This window comes from Brachyistius frenatus, unplaced genomic scaffold (genome assembly GCF_029030835.1).
Source record: "Brachyistius frenatus isolate BFR_SWC_R1_liver_20210118 unplaced genomic scaffold, ASM2903083v1 Contig_85, whole genome shotgun sequence".
Taxonomy (NCBI): domain Eukaryota; kingdom Metazoa; phylum Chordata; class Actinopteri; family Embiotocidae; genus Brachyistius; species Brachyistius frenatus.
The window spans coordinates 531,185-544,449 of NW_027210684.1; the positions used below are offsets into that span (position 1 = coordinate 531,185).

The 13,265-nt window shown below is 40.0% G+C and overlaps 1 protein-coding gene across 3 annotated transcripts in view; it reads left to right on the top strand.

Annotated features, from left to right (window-relative positions):
• col15a1b (collagen, type XV, alpha 1b) overlaps positions 1-13,265 on the top strand; it is a 58,025-nt gene that overhangs the window by 15,152 nt on the left and 29,608 nt on the right. For all 3 annotated transcript variants that reach the window (XM_069709806.1, XM_069709809.1, XM_069709808.1), the window contains exons 2-4: positions 10,299-10,486; positions 10,889-11,098; positions 11,932-12,084. In XM_069709806.1, the coding sequence (XP_069565907.1) occupies positions 10,299-10,486; positions 10,889-11,098; positions 11,932-12,084 (551 nt within the window). The remainder of the gene's footprint in view (positions 1-10,298; positions 10,487-10,888; positions 11,099-11,931; positions 12,085-13,265) is intronic.

A 13,265-nucleotide genomic window follows, 5' to 3' on the forward strand; every position in this document is an offset into this window, starting at 1 on the left:
TACAGGTGGAAACACACTCAGGAAGCATTGATCTCTAATCTGAGCTCAATGCTTCCTGAGTGTGTTTTCACCTTTGCTGGCATTGTTATGATTCAAAAGTTGTGGTCAAAAGTCATTCATGTCCATTAGGCACTAAGCCCTTTTTTTTTTTTTTTTTTTTAATTGCTAGTTCACAGAGTATCTCTGCCATTATAGTTCCAATATTGCTAAATTCTAGACAATATCCACAACACAATTATGGTGAAATACATAGAACTTCACAAGACACATTTGATATTAAGACTAATACAAAAAAACAAAAAAAAAAATCTAATTATTATCACATCAAATGATGAAAGATCTGAAAGCCAAGACTGTACTGAACAAAACAAGATATAGCATGTATGGCTGGCTTTTGTAATAACCAAGATACGAGCTTAATAGTGGATGCAGTGAAATTACCCTGAAAATAGTCAAGCTTTCATGGTTAAAGTGGCAACAAACTCAATTAATACTGCTTTAAAGACAAATCCTGTTGTTGAATATGACCTGCAATTGCTGAGCATCAGTCGGAACACCTCAGTTTAATTGGGTTGGAGAAGGAAGAGTGGTTGGTAGGGGGTCAAGGGGCTGTGATTATACAGAACGTACCTTGGATGCTGTGTACAATATGTGTGCTTGTGTGTTGGTAGTACATGCCAGGTTTAATTGCAGTGAAGTATCAGGGTTGCCAGTATGCCTCCTCTCCTGAACCCCCCCTAACCATCCTCACCCCATCACATTCCACACCACCTCATCCCTGACTAATCAAGCCTCTGCACCTGGGGGGTTTGCTACTTTACCCTCTCTTTAAATCCTAAACCCATCATCTGCTCCATTAGAGAACATCCCACCCATTTTCTCACACACTTATTCATGCTTTGGTGTGTTCTGAGCAGCATGACTCTCAGGGTCTCATGAAATCTATCAACATTGGACCTGTAACCAACAAGCAACAGGTGAGGCAGTCAGGAGAAGGGAGAAGAGGGTGGAGGGTGAGGTTACTGGAAGTAAAAGTAAGAACTTTGGGATTTCAACACATGGAACTGAAAAGTAAATACAATCAACAAGTCCTGAAAAAAACAATGTCGCATTTTATTTGGGAAATGCTGCCACCATTCAATCAGAGTTAAACTGTTTAGCAGTAACTGAAAAAGGATATTGAATATTATGATGAAGACAGCCTATCCAAATGGAATTGAAATAAAGCTTTGAGTGGTTGAATTAGGTTCCTGTTTATATCACTATTATGAAAAGGCAAACAATGACTGCAAGCTCTTTGACTGGCCAGACATCAACAACAATCACACATGTTCTATACTTGTGAACATACTGTATACTTGCAGTAGCAATGTGTTTCCCAGTCTTAAAGGTTTTGGTTTTATGCTCATTGCTAAATGTAAACATAAACTGTGCCAATTTACAATCATTTTAATTTGTATAAAGGAGCAGTAATTTCAGTACCTTGTGAAAGTTGGCAGCATGGTGGCGCAGTGGTTAAAACTGTCACCTCACAAGAAGAATCTGGGTTCGAACCGAGGCTGAGGCTTGGTTTGAAATGAAGCTGGGGCATGGGCCTTTCTGTGTGGAGTTTGCATGTTCTCCCTATACCTGTATGGGTTCTGTCTGGGTACTCCGGCTTCCTCCCACCATCCAAAAACATGCATGTTAGGTAAATTGATGTTTCTGAATTGCCTGTAGGTGTGAAAGCAAGCGTGCATGTCTGTTTCTGTCTGTCTTTGACAAAGACTGACCTGTACAGTAAAGACGTGGATCATAAAGATCATAAAATGACTTTAAAGTGGTGAAAGGTTGGATGACTGCCCTTACATGATCCAATGATGATAAAAAAAAAAAGTCTCCTGCTTTTCTCTTATGTTGTACATTACATTGTCTGAGCAGGTTGTGCTGATGTCTCCATCATCATTTCTATCTTTGCACCCATAAACCCCATACATTTTAGGGTTGTTTCTCGTATTTAGTTCAGGTCATATTTTAACCACAAACAAACCTTAAATGGAAGAGGATGGAGATTTTTCAGAGATTATGCCACCACAGTTTTCCTCACATCATCTAGTATTAAAATGAAACCCAATAAAACATGTTTTGAATAAAGTGTCTGTCTACAACAAACACAACCACCCAGCCCCATCTTCAACAGCACTCCAGCCCTCAACCCGGACCTCACCAAACATTTAGAGATGCACAATAACACTGAACAGGCCTCCCTTTGTCACCAGCAACATGGGGCCCCTGTTCTGGCTCCATAATCAGTGAGCTGCAGCAGAGACAGTCCACACTTCATAAATGCTCCCATTCAACCATCTGCAATTAAAAAACAATCATCTTAGTTTAAGTTAGGTGACCAACAAATGTTGTTGTTTTTTTAATGGAAAAGCCATTTGTTGATACATTATCTGGATTTCAGAAGAGCATTTAAGGATTAAGGAAACCTTGCTAACATCCACACTTTCCTTTAGGAGACATTCATTTACAGGTATCATGCCGGGAACATTTTTTGTGAAAGTCTACTTCTTGTTTACGGAAATGAACCTAATGATTGGTCCACAGCACCAACCCCAAGCTTTGCCCGCATCAACCTGATTGTTGCGTTGGTTACGGTAGCTGTCGGATGTTGGCATCATTTGTCATAAGGAGCAGGCCGCTGTGTGAGTAAAGTTGCCTCAACTGTAAAACTAATAAAGGGAAATTTAGGAGGATTAAAATCTCTCTAAGATCAATCGAAAAATAAGTGCACAATCAAACAAGTCAAAAAGTAAGAAAATACTGCATCATCTATGTATCTGTCATGTATATATGTTTGTATTATGTTAAACACTAGTGAAGGGAATGGTGGAGCTGAGTTACCACGTTATAGTTTGAAAGATTATGTCTTGAAGAGTATTAAAGCTCTTTAGGGGCCCTCTAATGCTTTAGGCCACCCATGCATGAGGGTGGACAAAAAAAGTTTCAAAGTGGATACTGATGGTGAAGACTTAAAATCCACTTCTATGTCATCTTTCAAAAGAACTTTAATGTGGACAGAATCTGAGTTGGAAGTTGTTACCAGTCTTGCTTTCTAGCAGGATTTCAAAATGTAGTAACATGGCAATGTAGCTAATAGCTACTAAAGCCAAACGTTAGCCTGCTGATGAATGAAGCTCATGCCTTTGCTTTGAGGAACAGCAACAGATAATGAATGAGCTGCAGCGCCATCATCTCGTGTTTTGTTACATAACCATGTGAAAGTGGACGTACGTCTGAAAAAAATCTGTCACTCCTGGCTTGGTGATCCACCTGAAAATAATCCATCATTAATTAGAAATTAGGCTTAAAAAAAAAAGGTATGTTTGGGGGCGTGTCTGTTTCAGGGTTGTGGTGCAGTCAGGTTTCTGCTATAGGTGGCAAAGTGTATCGAAAAAGTATTATGAAACAGCATTTTCAGCAGTTAAACCATGAAATAATATTTGCAAGAATAACACACATTTTTCGGGGTGATAGTTTTTAATTAAAAAAAAAAATGCTATTGTTTGCAAAACTTATGAACCAATATTTGATTGCAAATAGACCAAAGACAATATATAAAGTGTTGAAACTGAGACATTTTATTGTTTTATTAAAGATATATGCTCTTTTCAAATTTGATGCCAGCAACATGTCTCAAAGTTGTACCCTGTACCAAGTTGGTACCAAGTTGGTACAGGGGCTTGTTTACCACCGGTTTGCTTTTTTATTATTTTAACACTATTAAACTTTTGGGAACTGAGGAGACCAATCTTTTTTTTTTTTTTTTTTTTTTAAAGTCAAAGTCAGCTTTATTATCAATCCATCATATATACAAGACATACAGAGAGATCAAAATATTGTTTCTCAGTCCCACGGTGCGCAAAATAAAAAGATAAAACAAGAAAAGTGAATAATGGAGTTTTTGAAGTGAAATGTCCCATTCTTGCCTAATATACGATTTAAGCTGCTCAACAGTTCAGGGTCTTCTTTGTCATATTGTTTGTATCATGATGCGCCAAATGAGTGACACATTTGGACTGCAAGCAGGCCAGTTTACCGCCCAGACTCTTCCACTGGAGACCCATGCAGACATTGTATTGCTTAAATCAGCAAGGCCTTCTGAAAGAGATGTTGTCTGGATGGCAGCATATGTTGCTCCAAAACCTGAATACATCATTCAACTTTAATTGTTCCTTCTCAAGCAAGCTACCCATACCATGTGCACTGGTGCATCCCTGTGCCATCACAGATGCTGTCTTTTAAACTGAGTGCTCATACTAAGCTGGGACATCCCTCCGTCTTTAACCTGGAGAATGCAGCGTCCATTAGTCCCTAAAAGAATCTCAAATTCTGATTCGTCAGACCATAGGACAGTTTTCCACTTCGCCTCAGTCCATCTTAAATGAGCTCGGAGAAGGCGGTGGCACTTCTGGATCATGTTTATGAATGGTTTCTTCTTTGCATGGTAGAGTTTTAACCAGCATCTGTGGATGCAGCGATGAACTGTGTTCACGGACAATGTTTTCAAAAGTGTTTCTATCCCAGACAATGATTTCCATGACTGAATTGTGTCTGTTTTTAATGCAGTGCTGCCTGAGAGCCCAAAGATCACTGCCATCCAATAATGGTTTTCAGCTTTGTCCCTTGTGTACAGAGATTTCTACAGATTCTCTGAACTATTAATAATATTAAGTATCATAGACGATGGAATCCCCAAATTCTTTGCAATTTTACATTGAGGAACATTATTTTTAAATTGTTGCACTATTTCCCCACAGAATGATGAACCTCTCACCATCTTTTCTGTTGAGAGACTCTACCTCACTGAAATGCTCTTTTTATTACTTTGTTACTGATCTGTTGGCAGTTAACCTGATTACGTGAGATATTCGACCAGGTTTTGTTTTTGTTTAGCGTTACACAACTTTTCCAGACTGTGGTTGCCTCTGTCCCAACTTTTTTGAGACGTGTTGCTGCCATCAAATTCAAAAGAGCACATATTTTTCACAAAACAATAAAATGTTTCCATTTCAACACTTGATGTGTTGTCTTTGTTCTATTTACATTTGAATTTGGGTTTATGATATTTGCAAATCATTGCATTTTGATTTTATTTACATTTTCCACAGCATCCCAATTTTTTCAGAAACGTGGTTGTATATTACTCTACCATATGGATTGTGCAACACCACTTGCATGAACATTTCAATGCAAAGAGTTTGCTTCTTGATACACAAGTATAGATAGAATAGGGGGAGGAGGAAGGAGTGGTCGACTAACTAACTCTCTAATCTTCCCGTTTCAGAGAAAATAGGAGAGAGAAAGGCGAGTCAGCTGTGGTGTAGAGTGCCCCCTTCAGAGGAGGGGAGTCAATAATTACAGAGAGGGAGAGGGGGGGGGCTGGTGTGTGTGTGTGTGTGGGGGGGGGGGCGTCAGGGAGTTACAATCAGAGCGGGGGACAGTGACTGGTGAGACAGGGAGGTCATAACGAAGAGGAAAAGAAGAGAGAAAGAGGACAAAACAAGACCGGGGCAGTGAGAGGCTGATTTTTGAAGATTTTTATGTGACTGGATCTCCCTGGACTATTTTTACACTTTTACAGGACTACATGTGCAACTAAACTCTCATAGCTGGAAACTTAGCACCTGCCTCTCTGCTTGCACATGTGTAGTATTTTGGAGGTGCAGTTAAACAGATCAGAGGAGGTCAGTGTGTGAGACGCAGACAGAAGATGGGAGCCATTCGTGTCTCTCTCACATTCTTCTTCCTCCTCTCTTCTCCTGTACGAGCCCAGTGGTGGAGTTTGCTCTGGGCAGACCCGAAAACAACCACCTCTCCTCCTCCCTCCAGCCCTCCTTCTGTCACCTTACCGTCCATCACCTCCACCAGCCCTCCTGACACCCAGGGGACACAGTGGGTGGGGAAGGAGAACGGGGTGGCGGAGAAATCTTTGCAGGGCACTCAGACAGACTGGTCTGTTCTGGCTCCTACTCCATCTGGCTCAGGAGTGACAGTCTCTGCTCATGGTACTGTAGAACCCGGGACGATACCTCCCGAGCACAATGCAGGTGGAGGCACTAAAAGCAGGTCACAGTACAAACCTCTGAAACACTGGAAGTGTGGTGAGTGTTGAAGAGAACCAATATCTCTCTTTGGCAGAAATTGAGCTCAGCGTGGGTTGCAGGTGCTTCATGTATTCTGTATTTGGCATTAGGTGAGTTAGATTTCCACTGTGGTTGGACAAGTAGCTCCAAATCATTTTGGGTTAAGACCCTTTTAAGTAAAGTTGTCTACGTTGCAAGCAGTTAAAAGAGATGTTATCTGGTGTAAGCGTTCCAGTATTTCATAATACAAAAAAAAAAAAAAATCAAAGATGAATGAAAGGTCAGAAGAATATAATACGCAATTATGCTACTATTATAATACAATTTTTACCCATATTCTATCTTGTACATTGTCTCCCAGGTTAGGAAAAGAGTAGATTAAACCATTGTGTAACTAACATATTCTGTCCATACAAAGGTTAATTGATTTTTTTTAAATATGTCCTTAAAGATGTATTGTTAATTTTTGTTATCTACTTGAAATATTTAATTTGCATGCGGTCAGCTGCTGGGAACACAGTGAAAAGGGATTTCTGTACCAAAACATAAAAGTTGCATTAAAGCATCAGTGACTGGATTTAGTCACCATCATATCTACCCAGGGTGGTGAAGCAAAACAATCAAAACAAAGAGCAAAAGAGATGATCTGAGTTGGGTGACCTGTGGACTTGCCTACCAACAGCTACTTTCTCATTACACATATTCATTTAATCAATTATTAATATGAAAAATGTTGATGAGTGCAGCTTTAACCAGGACACTGAGCCTCTGTCTGCTGTCAAATGACTGCAGAGGCAATGCTGCTTTCCACCATCAAGCAGGTAATTACATTTAAATGTAAGCGGATTGCAGCTGTTAACACTTGATTATTAGGATTTTTTTAAGTTTTATAAATCCACCACATTTACTAAGGGAAGATTCTCTTTATTAGTATAGGTCATATTGATCGGTCAATAGATCCACACTACGTTGTCTTTAAATTACATCCTTTATGTTGAATTTCCGATACTCCTGTCCCAGAATCCCTGGGTATTGTTGCGTGCTGACACGTGATGCAGTCTTGCCCTGATGTGCCCCGCTTTAAGTCTGTGGACTCTTGAGAAATCTCGAGGGAGTGGACTGAGCAGCGGGAAGCTGTTGTGTGGCATGCAGAGGTCGAAGTGGGTTTTAAAAGGTTATACGTGGTAGGGGGAGTTGATAATAATTGGTTTTATAAGTCTTCACAATCTGATCAAGCATCCATGCGGCCAACATAACGAGGATTAGCTTTAGGAGAGAATAACGTGGGGAAAATGTGACGCAAAATGACTGAGTGATTAGTGGAGTGGCCGACTGCTTTGTTTGAAGAAAACAATGAATGAAATTGACTCTATGAAATAATTAAGTATGTTTAATTGGCATGAATTTTAACTGAGACCTCAGTAACAGAGCCATCTGATTGGCCATTGTCTTGGAGAATGAATGAATGAATGAATGAATGAGGACTTGGACCTGGCAATGGGAATGTTAAATCAGTAAAATAATAATAATTATTCTCAATTGATGTCAATGTGAATTTTGTTGTTGTATCTACTTTTTAATCTATATCACATGATGCAATTAGGTTAGGATTTGTCCACAGGAGCCCTTAAAGGTATTGCGACACATTTGTGTGTATCAAGGTGTGTGTGTTCCCTAACCAGTGGTGAAAAGCATCAAAGCACATTAGCACAAACAGAAGTAGTACTGTTGGCTACAAGTTACATTGCAGAGTAAGATTTTACACAGATATTTTCAATGTATTACTTTTGTGATTTCACATTGGACTTGTTGAACTTCCACTTAAACATTTTTAACACGTGCTGTTATCTTTCGGTTGAAGGTCCATTGATGTTTTTTCTCCTCTGAGGCAGTAATAGAAGCTGAAAATGCAGCATTGTAAAGCATTATAAAGTTGATTTTACATTTAGCAAGAACAGATTATTTTTGCATCCATCAGACATAGAGCAATAATAGCATTTACTTAGAGTCCAATGGATGTAAGTCCTTTACTCTCATTTTCACTGTGTCTTGAAGGAAATGTCAGGCTTTTTGGTGGCTGAATGTATTTGTCAAAGTGACACGACTTCTGGTTGTGGAATCATGAAGAATAAACACAGTTCAGCTGTGCTTCAGTTCAGTCAGTGGGATTGAGCACTGTTTTCAATCAACTGATTCGAGGGACTCTTTTATTTATAGACATCTTAGAGCAGAAAAAGTTTCATATCATACCAGATCTCTAAGGTAACCATTAACAAATGTAGAAAAATGAAAGAACACGATTTAGAAGATATCAAATTAAAACAGTATATCCATTTATTTGTTACACTGTTCAGCCTGAAAACTTCATTGTGCTTTTACTCAGTTTCAGCTTTTCCACACCCTCTCTGCTGCCTTGTATGTCAGTGTTGCTGGAGACAATGTTGATGAGATTAGAGTTTGTGGGATGCAAAGTAAAAAGAAAACACCTAAAAAAAAAGGCTTAAATTGTGGGGTTTGAGTTAAAATCCTGTGTAGAACTTTACAATTAGGCAATATTTCCCTATGAGTTCATAATTATGAATAAACTCTTTGACATTACACATAGTCATACATATTTTACGTCATACACTTTTTTTTTTAAATTTTTTATAATGAGATGAAACAAGACCGTTGAGTCTATTTTCAATCAGTGGACTGACTTCCCCAAAACTGAGACAATTATTTGCTGCATCTTCTTACAAACTTGTATATCTGACAATTTTCTATCCTTCCTTCTTGGCTAGCCTGGACCTTGAGAACTCTTCACAGCAGTAAGAGTGTGACCGAGGTCCTTCTGTATCTTAACATGGCTGACATCCAAATTATGACTGGTAATCACCACCACGTCTCTTCTGCCAAGTCAGCCTCTGACCGGTCCAAGAGTAAGACTGGACATTTTTTGCATGAATGAATTTAGGAATGAAGTTAAACCTTTTTGAGGTGGCAACCGGTCAAACATGCCGGTCGTGACTTTAGTTCTCTCAGAGTGTTGGGCTTTGGTGTGTGTGTGTGTGTGTGTGTGTGTGTGTGTGTGTGTGTGTGTGTGTGTGTGTGTGTGTGTGTGTGTGTGTGTGTGTGTGTGTGTGTGTGTGTGTGTGTGTGTGTGTGTGTGTGTGTGTGTGTGTGTGTGTGTGTGTGTGTGTGTGTGTGTCTGTGTATTTTGTTTGCCCACCTGACCGCCTGTGTTTGCATCAATAACTGTGTAAATGTGCAGGGGTCCACTCGTCGTGGTGTGAGTGGTGCACACCCATCCACACACACTGACCCACATCAAACCCTCCAATTAGGTATGTTTCCAGTTGGTCAGGCTGTTGAATTAGAGACCCCCAAACGTTGGCCTGTCTGGTCTGGTCTGGTCCGAAGTTTCTGTGTGTGTTCACGTGGGCGACATATCTGTTTGATGTGTATGCAAATCTCTTGGTGTGTGTGTATGTGCACGACAGAGATAAAGGTAGCAGAGGATGTGCAGGGAGTGCCGAGGTGCGAGGTTGTCGCTGAGGGGGACAGGCTCCATAGCGATGGGAATCAAGAGAATGTGAAGCCATCCCTTCACATACACACTAAATACGCTAATTGTCATCCCATTGTGTGTGTATTTCTGTTTTTGGAGGATTGTGTCGACGCGAGGCAGCGCAGTGAGACGTGGGCAGAGTCTGGATCAAATCAAGTCAAATTAAAGCAGTGTCAGGATGATTCACAACTTACTCCTCCTGACTGCCATGTGGTAGACGGACTAGTAACACAGGTAGCAGACAGGCGGACGGGAGTTCAGACAAGTCTGTACATCATTAACAGAAGATATCTGTAATCTAGGTCTGATTAACTGCACATATAGATGAATATTGTATGTTATTCCACCTTTGAGGAAACAAAGCAATCCTGTCATAAGTGCAAAATTAAAAGATTCTTGTATTCTAGCCACTGACTTTATTTAGTAGTTCAAATCATTGGCCTGTAAATGTTATGTACTATAATAAATACTAAACATCTTGCACTAAATGCATGTCTGCCTACCTCTGAGCAGGATTCTGGTGGATGGAAAGGGAAGTCTTTCTCTGTCACCATCAGTCTGTCCCTCTCTCCCCATGCTCACCTGTTTCTTTTTCCATTGTCCCTCTGTGTCCTTGTCAGAGCGAGGCTCAGGAAGCCAACTGGACCTGATGGAGTTAATTGGCGTCCCCCTCCCTCCCTCTGTCTCCTTCAATCCTGGCTATGAGGGTTTTCCGGCCTACAACTTCGGGCCTGAAGCCAACATCGGCCGACTCACCAAGACCTTTGTGCCAGGGTCCTTCTACCAGGACTTTGCCATCATTGTCACGGTACAGAGCTGAACCCGACGACCTTGTAAACCTCCTTCAGGCTGTTATTAAGGTTTTTAAAGGGGTAAAGTGGTGCTTCACAGCTGAATTAATTAAATAACTTGAACTGTAATATAAAGCACCTAATAGTCAGTTAATTCCTCAATGTGTCACCACCTAGTGGAACTCTGATGGTAATGCCAGATGATACACATACGTGTGTGTTTACAGTCATAAATATATGAATCGACACTCTGGTCAAAGTAAACACAGAAAGGAATGTATTGATTTAATTCGTAGTCGTATATCTTTGGGACTTTCCATTTAATATAAATATATTTATATGTCTGATGATATGACTTCTTAATTTGAAGCCATCGTCTTTAGTGATATTTGAAGTCCTCTACCTGTCCGTTCTTCCAGGTGCGCCCAGCCAACCAGAGAGGAGGCGTGCTCTTTGCCATCACAGACGCCCGTCAGAAGGTGGTGGAGCTGGGCCTGGCCCTGACTCCAGTTCTTGGGGGTCTCCAGAGCATCTTACTGTACTACACAGACAGAGAACAGGCTTCACACAGCCACAAAGCTGCTGCCTTCAGTGTCCCAGACATGACCGACCAGTGGTCACGATTCACTGTGAGCTTCACATCAATTTTGCAGTTACAAAACATTCAGTTGATGCTAGATTTTTATTAAATCTTCTTGTGCTCCACAGTCAGAATCAATGCAGTAAATTCTACCAATTTGAAAACATACCTAAATCAGAATGACACATACGGTTTAACTGCTTGTTCAGAAAATCAAAATGGTGAAGCCTGTGATCATCTCATCAAATCATTGGTGTCTTTCAACGTCATAGCAAAATTATCTCAATAGATTCCAGTGCAAGTCAACTATTTTTGAAGAGGAATATGAAGTGCTTTTTTCAGATGCTATAATTCCTTCTTCCTGACTTTTAACATAACATTGGAAGTTTTTTAAATAGAGCCATTCACAATATTAGCTTTTGGTTTCTACCAAGACATATCAGCCGCACTTATTGATATGTCAATAACAGTTAAAATATTTTTTTTAATGTGTGTACAAATATAAATAACGCATGGTAACTATTCTGCACACTGAACAAAATGTGCAAAAACCCTTGTGCAGTGTATAACTTTTTAATTATTTGATCATTACAATGCATTCAAAGGGCAAAATGATTTAAAGTGTTTATTTACTTTATCATCACAGAGTTATTAGAGACAAGTATAAAATCAAGGCTGAATAACAGCACAGTGTGATCGGAGCATACATCTTGGTTGCAGAAGTGCCTTAAAAAGAGAATTTCTCTTAAGGAAGGATTTTTCCATCTACACAAAGGCATCAAATGTATGGCACCTTGTATTCTAAAGTCAACATGTACGTTGTAAAGGTTACAACAGGGATTTAGACATATCACTGATGGGTGTGTTTGCTCTGCCTGTCAGGTGGTGGTGGAGCACGATGAGGTGCGTCTCTACATGGACTGTGGAGAGGCCGAGAGGACGACCTTCCACCGGAGGCCAGACAAACTCAGCTTCTCACACAACTCAGGCATTTTTGTTGCCAATGCAGGAAGCACTGGGCTCGACAACTTTGTGGTGAGTGAAAACATCAGTGGAATATGTAGTTGGCACTGTTTGTATCTGTGGGAGGACAAGTTAAAGAAAACACAAAGAAACAAAAATGAGAAAGAGCGAGAGGCTGCTTGTGTCAACATCAGTGTGTAGATGGTGTCAGGGTTCCACTTGTCTGTGTGTGTGTCTGAGGATGTGTGGGTTTTGGCCTCTCATTAACATGTAAAAGAGTTGAAATATCGTCTGCTCTCAGTCTGTCTCCTCTGGAAACTTCCCAGCATTCAGTCCAATGGAGCTGTTTGTGTCTTGACCAAATGCTCAACCATGACTCTACACAGAAACAGCTCTGTGTAGTTTAAACTCATGCAACAGGGAAAAATAACGTTAAAACATTGTGGCATTTTTTTAAGTAAATTCTATAATGTGTTCATAAATGACAAACAAAAGCTACCAGAAAATCTTCATGTGAATGTTAACTCCATGTTCCGGTCTTAATTTTAAGGGGTTGAAGGTGCATAAATGCCAGACAGCTGCAGTAAAAGCACAAAGGGCCAATCGGTTTTATCTTAATAGGTCGACAAAGGCTTAAAATACACAGCCGGATGCAGAAATAAGGCCAAATCAGTGAACACATTGGCCACGAACATAATAAAAATAAAGGCACTGCACATCCTCCTCATTGTTTTTATAACTTGATCAAGTTTTCTTAAAAATATGAAACAGCAGAAATGATGACCAATCAGCTCTCTCCGCTCAGTGCTGGAACAGTGAGAAGAGATTATAGAAGGGAGCTGATGATGACAATGAGTACGGCTAAAATGACTAAAGTTAACCCTCCCGTTGTCCTCGGGTCAAAATGACCCGCAGCTGTGTTCAACCAAGTTCTATTTTATTTTATTTTATTTTTATATTTTTCATTTTTATTTTTATAGGAGGCTGTGAGGGTTTCTTTAAAGAAACAGCTTCCTTGTCACCAATGATCCCCAAAAATATAAAAAAAATAAATAGAACTTGGTTGAACACAACTGCGGGTCATTTTGACCCAAGGACAACAGGAGGGTTAAAGCATGATTCTGAAACGAATGATGTTGACTGCAAAATGATTTATGATAGTACATTTTTTTCTTAAGATTTAATCATCTTCTGAGCAGCTGCTCCTGTAAGGAAGATTGTTTATAACTCACTGAGCCTGGCCACACGGCATG